The sequence below is a fragment of the Limulus polyphemus genome, unplaced genomic scaffold (genome assembly GCF_000517525.1).
Source record: "Limulus polyphemus unplaced genomic scaffold, Limulus_polyphemus-2.1.2 Scaffold5575, whole genome shotgun sequence".
Lineage (NCBI taxonomy): Eukaryota > Metazoa > Arthropoda > Merostomata > Xiphosura > Limulidae > Limulus > Limulus polyphemus.
This window is the reverse complement of record NW_013671185.1, coordinates 53,489-63,618: the sequence shown is the minus strand read 5'-3', so window position 1 is coordinate 63,618 and position 10,130 is coordinate 53,489. Positions and strand designations below refer to the sequence as shown.

Below are 10,130 nucleotides of genomic sequence, written 5' to 3'. Positions count from 1 at the left end.
AAATAGTAGTTCAATAAAATTTTGAATGCGAGTCAACAACCGAGATGACATGGCCTTTCACCTGTGACACATCTCAAAAGGGTTAAAGAATATAAACAAATGAAGAGCATTATGTTAATACCATACATCAGTCCTTTTCCTCATGTTACTTTCAGATACATTGTAAAAGGGTGTTTTAAGGCAATAATTGCTGTTGCTGTAAGTATGACCACAATGGAATATCCTTTGAAAGAAAGTTATCAAGAAAAAAAGGGCTAAATAGTTTCCAACCAAGAAAATTAGAAGTGAAAGAAGAAAGTTTCTTCTATTTCACCTTTAAAGCTAATGTTGCTGTTGTCTTGGATGTTAATAATATTCATCCTGAAACTCATCCATTGTTCTATGTGCTAAAATATTTTGTAAAAGTCACATTCTTGTACTTTGTCCTCAACTGCTCTTATTCAGAATACTTCTTGTTATTGTTAGTGCTGAAATATTTAAATTTCTAACAATGCGTCACTGAAAATAGCAGTTGATCCTTATCCAAATAGGACAACTTTGACAACCAGTTTGGAAGTTGTATTAAAATCAGTTTCAGTTTTTGTGCTGGCTTTGGGCTATTTAAACTCAAGTGTAAACAGTACAACAAACAAAAATAAATGAAAAAATGCAGTAATAGATCTTATGTTGTGAGTAATGTATTACCATGTTTTAGGGAATTTGGCCTGGATAACTTGTGTATTCATAGTTGAAAATTACTTTGTCTTATAGTTTCTCACTATCAAAAAAGCTGAAATTTAGACCCTTATTTCACCCTTCATTCTATTTTAAACCTTTTTTTCATTTGATTATTCTACTTTTTGTTTAAATATGTAATTACATTTTTACCCTTGAATCTTTTCCACAACTTACTGTTGTCCTATTTCACTGTTGGTACAAGCAAGCTTCCTATTCACATAAAAACCACTAAAAATACTTAATGATATGTTTGACATAATTTTAAAACATTGTCATGTGTCATTTCACATTATCATCAGTGGTTTAACATACTACATTTCCATTAATTTTTACCAAATACATTAGAAATGATCTTCTCGTTACAGAAACTGGTTGTATTTGATCTCCATTCTAATTATTTTAATTAACTCTAGAAGTTAATAAAATAACAAGTGTAAAAAGATAAGTGTTTTATATGTAATGTATAAAAGTAACTTATCTTTTGCAGAAGGCCATTTTGATGAGTGTTTGAACTTAATCAAAGACCAAAGACTGTATAAAGATGCTCTTCATATTTTTGATGAAGGATCTTTGGAGTGGAAGGTTAGTTAATTTTTAAGATTTGGAAAATATAAGTACATTTAGGTTATTATACAAAACAACACTACATTTTATTAATAAACTAGTTTTTCATTTAAAAATATGAAAAGCACAATAAAATTACATTGTTTTAGTTCCTTTAATATTTTTAGGCTATTTGGACGGCTTATGGTGATTATTTAATTGAGAAAAAGTACTATGAAGAAGCTGGCCTTATATACACTCGGAGTGAGCAGTACCAAAAAGCTGTGACAGCATTTCAAGAGAGTCAGAACTGGGAACTGGCATTGTGTGCTGCAACCAAAGCTGGAAATAGTGAGAATCAAGTGGTAGAGCTTGCACTATCATTTGCAGGTAAAGAAATAGTTAACTCGTGTTCTCTAATGAATTAAGAATTTTTTGTCTTTTCTCAGGAACATAAAGTATTGTTAGCTTGTAAACAATACAAGATCACCTAGTTTGGACTTGTGGTTACCAGAGAATGAAGTATTGTTAATTTTTGTTGGATAAAAATAATTTATTATTATCATGTTGATCATGAATGATAAAATAATTACAGCTTATAGGAATGAGAAGATAACATAATGTTTGAGTGAAAGTTTGGGTGGTGTACATGCCTCAGGCATGTTCACATGAACAGAACTATCTATGGACAGTTTTTGGACAATATTTCAATTTTCATGCTTTAGCTTTCTTCAAGTCAGATTGTCATAGGAAGGTTGGGCTGTTAAATAGTGATTCAGAAGCAGTCCTAGTGTAAAATTCTATTCTCTAATGTGATCCTTATTTGCAGGTAAAATTTAGGTTAAAATAAGTAATTTTACAATAAGCTTTCACCCACTAATTTTGTACAGAAACACATTAAGTGTCAAACTTCATCCATTTTGACCATTTGAAATAAATAAAATTTCAGTAAAATAACAATCTTACCAGAAAGTAGATTTAACTTTTCTTGAGACTTTGATTGCAGAAAAATCAACACACGAGTAGTAAATTTCTGGTTACATATATATATATATATTTGTTATTTAGTGTTATAACAGTAACTAAGATGTAAAAATTAGAAATTTATTAGGTTAGATACAAAATTTTTAAATCTAGATAGCAAATATGTGTCTTGCAAGTGCAGCATGTTGTAATTTGGCTGTTCATGCTGGTAATTCAATACTTTTTTTACACAAAGCTGCCATGCTGTGATAAATTGCTTTTACCTTGCTCTCTAAGTGCAGCTGTAAACCAGTAAATCTAAGTGACCAAGAGATTTGAAAAGTATTAGCTTTGACTCTAAAAATAAGTAGTATATAATTGCCTGTCAGAATGTGCTGTCATTATAGGAACACGAAAAAGGGTAATTTAGATCTATATTTTTTTTTTTTTTGTGGTACAAAGTTAATCAAATTGGCTGACCCTATGTACAGTTATTGTTAGGGTAGAGAAAATATGAGATAAAATATAACTGTTACTGAAAAACTTGATATTCACATAAGAGGTTCTAGAGGTTATGCAAATAAAATTTAAATACTGTAAGATGAGGAAAAAGTATTTTCATTCTTAACATGAAAATCATCCTGCACTCAAACTGACTCACTAAAGGCTTTGTAAATGTAGAGACAAGTTTTTAATAAAAGTACTTTATTAAAAAACCTCATAATGTTTACTAAAAGCTTGCCAGATTTTTTATGGTATACTTCAAAGTTATAGTGTTCGTAGTTTTACTGTTAAATGGTGGTTACAAGGTTGATTAGAATGACTGAGCCCATTTACTGAAAGCTAAGGGCTGATTTCCAAATTTTGTGTCTCCATGTCTCTTCAATACAGAATTATTCACAGAAACAGGGTAGTTGCTTAATCTTCATCATCATATTCCTAAGTGTAGATTCAATTAGAAATATGTGATGGGCCTGGATTTCTTGGTTTTGTATATTACTTGGGAGAAATATGGTATACTGATTGTTATGGTTTCTTGTTGGTCTCAAGGGATTTCATTGTATTTGCAAGATTATGAATTTTTGAGGGCACTCATTATTCTTAAATTCATAGTTGAGGTTTACTGTCTCATTCTTCACTTAAGTATGTCTGTAAGTTTTCTAAGCTGCGTTTTAGAGATTTCTGTTTATTCCACATTGTGGTTAGGTGGACTAAAAATAAAGATATCCAATTGTAAACATTGGTAATGTGGTGGTCTTGTCTGACAACAAGGACTCAAAATGAGAGTGATCTGTTGGTTTTGGTCCATGCAAACTTTGGATCTTTGAGTGAGGAGAAACATAGTTATGGTATCTTTTCCACTTAGCCATATATTGAATGTGTAGACCATGTAACTTCTCTATAAACTGAGTTTTAACCAAATGTGTATAGGGTCGGTCCAATGGACTACCCTGTTTTGCAGAAGAAATATTGACTTTAATTTTGAACTTACTACATGTATCTGCATAATGTGTGGTAAGCTTTATGGAAAATGTACAATTATTTGTACTCAAGATATTTCTATGAATTGATGATGTCAGTCTGACTCTGACAAGTAGGACAAGGTGATGTTCATGTTCTAGAACATCTAAGCTACATATTTGTTGTCTTTGTAGTATACCTTTATGCTGTATCTGGAAGTTACTCTCCTCTGCCATGAACTGTTGTTAAATCAGCAGTGTTGTATAAAGTGAATAGTCGATAACTTTGACATCAAATGCATAATATCTTGTTGAATGGCACTCTGTAAAAGATCCTGGTATGCACACTTTGGCACCCATCTGTTAAGGTTACAGAGTTGAGGGTTTATGATACTATAGGTTTTCTATTACACTATCAGTTAAGATTGGTAGAAGTAGAGATCCTATTATTAAACCACTCATTTGGTCTCCTTCAGGGCTAGATTTTAAGGAAATTTCCCAGGTTGTCCAAAGGCTGTATTGGTTGTCAAAAAAAAAATTATATATAGATCCTATAAAAAAGATCCAATTACAACAATATTGAGGTAAAAAGACCCAATTTAAATGTTGATGTTTTTATATCTTGTTTATTTCCAAAAAGTACAATTAATGTTTATTTGGCAACTTTGCATCTTTATTCAACTAATTTTTGATGCCTTATTTCCTGGGAAGTTTCATTACATTGGAAAAAATAAGCCCAAACCATGCTAATGTTACATAGTATCTTAAGGAAATAATCAATGATCTGTAAAACTTTTAAACAGAACAGCGATCTTGGCCAATCGTGTCCAATGTTTTCATTCTAATCAGCTTGGCCTGCCCACCAAGTACAGTAGAGTACAGCCTGTAGTAAGACTAAACTTGCATCGGAACGCTCACACATATTACTATAACGTAATACATACACAGTGTCTGAGTGCTGCACTGTGCACACACACTGCTGATATATTTTGTTATTCATACTCGTAGTTTGTATTGACTTGGATAGAAGCCAGTTTAAGTTTAAGTTGGTCATCTGAGGTAGTTTTCAGTCGTCTCGGACAACCAATAAAATTGAGCCATCTCCTTTATCTGAAAATATGTAGATGTTGTGCACTGATCAGACTGAAGCAGTAATTAAGACTTATATCGTGAAATCTTTAAACGAATGATAATATAAACACATATACCAACACAGGGCTCACTTTTTGAATTGCGTACTTAAAAGTCGACCTTCTTTTAACACTTACCTCAAGACTAAAAATTGTCTACAGTCAATTTGTTTCCATATAGACTTACCTAAAATAATATGTTATAATTTATGATCCATATAAAATAAATTGTTAATGTGTAAACACTGAACAATTGAATACTGATAGCTGGGTAGTAGCAAATAATGTACTGTCAACATATGTCTAGCATACAAAATTTTAACTTTTGGTCATTGGTACATGAAGTAGTGTATATTTCTTATTAGAAAACAAATACCAGTATGCACAGCAAATCTTAATTTCGATGACGAGGAATCCACTTTGAGAGTAATAATGCTTGGAGACGGCTTGAAGGTACCTGATGATGACAAAACCTTGTTAAAACGTTGTACATTTGCTGTTATGTTAAACTTATATCAAAGTTTTTCTTCATTACCCATTCAAGCCATCTCCAAATCTTAAGACGTTTTATTTTAAGATTTTTATTGTAAATGTAATTGATCTATACAATTTAGTATTTTGATTATATTTTTATTAAATGTAGATACATCATGGTATTTAGCTTTGAAATGTTGTGTGAGTTTAAATACTGTTAAAATTTTGTTCATAGAGACATTGAAAGGAAATAAGCACTATTTTGAGGCAGCTGTTTTGCTTGACCAGTATGTGATGGTAAGTAATAATCTGCTTTGATGAGTATTTTGTATGTTAAATTTGATGGATGTCAGAATAAATATGGATTTTTAGTATAAAGCATTCATGATGGTTTCTGTATATCATAGCTATATTTAGATTGAAAACAATATTTTATTAAACATTGTATACACATGAATCATAAAATTTGTTAATTTCTATTAAAAAACTTGGAAAGAATAACATTAAAAATTACACAATATAAATACTTTAAAATTTTATTAATGGCATCATACCTTACCTAAATCTTTTACATGTTTGAGTGGGTCACAGGCTCACCATTATCAGGAAGAAGACAGCAGTGAAACACTATTCTGCCATTTATACATATTTCCTATCTTGTTATATTGCAAAACTTTGACCAAGCAATTATCATAAATGGTGCTACCACATATTTATCTCTATTTTATAGATAAATTTTTAACCCCTGGACCAGATTTTTTATTTAAAGTCGACTTCAAATTCTTAAATATTTTTAACAACTTTCTTATATTTAGTTTGTATTTATTATTACAAAAATTTAATCAACATAACATTGTTCCAATTAACACTTTGAGAAAGAACTAAAGATTATTCATTACTTTTCTATAGCTGATTTCTGTGCAATAAATTTAAATTTTACATATTTAGTTAATATAAATTAGACGACAAAAGATTTTATAAATACCACTTTAGCTGTTAATGTGAATTTATTTTGATACTAACTCTAAAATGACTAAGTTTGACCCAAAATGAAAATATTACTTATATTTGGAGAAATTGTTTAAACATATGGTATGTGGTATTTATAAAATATCTTATAACTTGGTCTAATGTATCTTGGCTAGAAGTGAATATTTAAAATGTAGACTTGATGACATAAAACATGCATAGAAAAAGGTAAAATTAATGTGTAATTTTTAGCTTAAAATATGGCAAACAGTGTTCTTTCTTACAGCATTAATTGGAACAATGTTAAATAATTACACGTTGTAATAATAAATACAAACTAAATACAAGAAAATCCTTAGAAATATTTAAGAATTAAAAGTTAACTTTAAATAGAGAGGCTAGAAATTTATTTCTGGAAGTCTATTTTGAAAAAAGAGAAATAGATGGTAGCACCCTTTATACTAATTGCTTGATCCAAGTTTTTGTATTATGCAAGAAAGAAAATGTGTGTAAATATTGGAATAGTATTTCATTTTTGTCTCCTTCCTTATAATGGTGTGTCTATGACCCACCAAGACACTTTGAAGTCTAAATAAGGTCTGATGTTTTCAATGACGTTTTTATATTATGTAATTTTTGACATTGTCCTGATGAGTATTTTGATAACTATTTTACACAAGATTGTTCCAACTTGATTTTAAATGTCTAGACTATCAACTAGAGAAAGAAAGTGACTTTTTCTTTTATTTAATATCAGTGAATGTTGAAAGAAGCAATCTGAAAGTTTTATATAATTACAGTTTTTTGTATAGTTTCACTTTGCCTTCTTATACTTGCTCATATATTCATGTACTTACATATTTTTATCTCTGTAATACTAAGTATTGTTAGTATTATTTTATAAGTTAAGGTTTTTGTTTTAGTTTTGAAAGTTTTGTTGAAATAGTTTAATAACAACACTACATGGAAAGATATATGAATTTGTAAGCTGATAAATTTTTTTAAGCCAAATTTCAATTATATTTTCATTTATTTATTGTGGTGTTATAGAATGTTAATCAAAACTTGTTTATTGTTCAGGACTCTGAGGGTGCTATAGCAACTTTAATCGAAGGTCACAACTGGAAGGAAGCCATCAGAATGGTAAGTTGTGTAAACAATTTTATTTTCATTCAATTTGAAGTTTTTTTTTGTTTTGTTTTGTTTTAGTTTCAGCAACAGATATAAATAAATATTTTTGTACAGGATCACAAAAACCTTTTGGGTTCATTCTTTTAATTTTATCTATTAATGAAACTATATCTTGTATAGATTCATGGATGAATATAATAAGGAAGAATACATATAATTATATTAATATTACACAGTTTTGGTGTTACATAATTGCTATATCTACCATAATTCATCACTTTTTACTGATGAGTGAAATTAAAGATGCATGATTTTATTTATGTCTCTACACGTTATTTTTCAATAATTTTATTATTAGTTACAATGCTTAGTGAATTTAAATTTTCTCATCAAGTACAACATTTATTGAATTTTTAGAAGTTGTTAATTGTTCTAGTGAAGTTAGATTAGTGATATATAAAGCTAATTGTAATGTAAGTAACTTTATGTTAAAAAATAGTTAATCTTTACAGATACACAAATATAAACGTCTGGACCTTATGGAGACACATCTCAGGCCTAACATTTTGAACCAAAGCTCTGTTATTCAAGAAATGATTCAGGAGATGACAGAAAAGATTACAACTTACACCCAGCGGTTGAAATATGTTCGCAACACAAAAAAAATGAAGAAAACTGAAGTTTTGTGTGAGCTTAATTATCATTTGTTATATAAATGTTCATAAGATCTTTAATAGCATATTATAACTTTTTTTTTGAAAAGGACTCTTCTTTTATAGGTAGGGGTGGAAGAACAAATACATATTATGCTAACATAGTTTTTTACAGCCCTTTATGTGTGTTTGCACATAACATAATTTATCACTTGTTATGAATAAGTGAAATTGCATGTTTTTTATTTATACATTTCTTCTTTGTTTCTAATTTTCATATCATAAATCAACTTATGGTGTTGATGGATGAGTTGAAATCTGCACAATCATTTATATTCCTTTATTTATTGGTTTGAACACTCTGACATGAAAGACATCTTATGATAATAATCTTCATTGCAGAACTTATTATTAAAATATGAGGAACTTAATTAAGTAAAATAAAATAGATAAACTGGACCACCTTTTGACACAATACTATCTTTCCTGTTTTGTAATTCATCATACCATAATGTAGTGAAGAGAGGAACGAATTATGCGTGTTTTGAGGTGATATAATTTGACCTAGTAAAGAAATTACTTGGTTTACAACAGAGACACTTGTCCCTGAATGTTTATAATTCTGTACTGCGGCTTCTCACAGTTGTTTTCATTCATAACCTTGTGAAATAAAGATACAAAAATAGATGAAAAAATATCAGTATCAAGTAGTTTTAATTATAGACAATAATAATAACAATTGAAAGTGCTAATAAAAAACCTGCTGTGTGAAATGGCTGAAAACTATTTGTTTTAATTATATTTTAACACAGTAAAATATATCTCAGTAGGTTAAAACCTCCTTACATTAGTATTATCAAAGAATAATATATAGAAAATGATTAACCTTCAGGGGATGAAACCTTCTCAGCTGATGCAGACTTGTACTCAGATACCAGCAGTGTCAGTGGACTGTCCAGAAAACTACCTTCTTCAGCTTCTAGACAAACTTCTTCATTATCAGGGTAAAGATAGAACTAGTTAGAATTTATAGGAAATAAAAATACTACTTGAAGATTAAGATAGATCCACATAATCATTAAGGTATAGGTATTTCTAGTTATAAATTATATGTTGTCAATGAAATAGATGATAAATAATGTTATCATTGTTGTTATATGTTTTAGGTATGTCAGATAACTTGGTGTACATTTATTTGTGGTTATCTTGCAGTTAGATTTAGTACTGAGGTTTTGTTCACCTTTTGGTGGTAGTGCTTCAAATATGAGACATGTTTATCATGAATCGTGATAGTGGTTCATAATAGGGATCACAAGGAATTTCACAAAACCTTAATAGAACATTCAGGCAAAAAGTACCTTAACCCTACCGACACAGGTCTTCCTATGGTCACTGGTCAAAGGCCATGTCATGGCATTTGTAGACTCACATTCAAAATTTTATTGAACTACTATTTTATGAATGTATGTCAATAAGCTTAGTATCAAATTATAGATTATAATCCAAATTTTAGTATTATAAATTAGTTAATTTTTAATGTACAAGTAAATATTAAAAAAAAATCCTAAATATCATTTTTTGTGTGTCACATGGTATATTGAATACAGCATTGGTTCATATTAGATGTTTGTAATGCGCAAATACAAATTCTATAGTTTCTTATAAATTAGATACTCAAATTACCGATATTGACAAGATAATAACCTCCTGTCTTTTATATTTTCTGAGATATTAATATATTTATTGAATCAACCTAGGTGGCCCTGTCCATCTCTTCCATTTTTGAAAATACTTGCTTACATACACCAACTTCTGTCTATGATGTGTGAATAACCAATCGAAAGCTCAGAATATCCCCCACATGGTTCTTTGAGCCTTTGTAAAGTATTTATGCAGGAAACTTTCTTTTCATTAGAGGTTCCAAGGTAACACGTTATCAAGCTTGAAAAAATAATTTTTTTTAGACCCAAACACAGCTTAGCTACTAAGCCTGATAATTATAGTGGAATTCTGTGGTTATTTATATAGTAATTTATAATTTTTGTTATTTCAAATGCATATATAAAACCTAAAAATTAGTCTATTTTTCT

General features: G+C 29.4%; 1 protein-coding gene across 2 annotated transcripts in view; it reads left to right on the top strand.

Moving 5' to 3' along the window:
- The first annotated feature begins 54 nt into the window (after positions 1-54).
- Positions 55-10,130, top strand: part of LOC106472746 (putative elongator complex protein 1) — a 26,038-nt gene continuing 15,962 nt past the window's right edge. Inside the window, exons 1-6 of one of the 2 annotated variants that reach the window (XM_022401283.1) lie at positions 55-1,299; positions 1,449-1,650; positions 5,523-5,584; positions 7,337-7,399; positions 7,900-8,074; positions 8,933-9,044. In XM_022401283.1, the coding sequence (XP_022256991.1) occupies positions 1,177-1,299; positions 1,449-1,650; positions 5,523-5,584; positions 7,337-7,399; positions 7,900-8,074; positions 8,933-9,044 (737 nt within the window). In that variant the 5' untranslated portion in view covers positions 55-1,176. The remainder of the gene's footprint in view (positions 1,300-1,448; positions 1,651-5,522; positions 5,585-7,336; positions 7,400-7,899; positions 8,075-8,932; positions 9,045-10,130) is intronic. The other variant, XM_013933403.2, reaches the window with a different exon arrangement.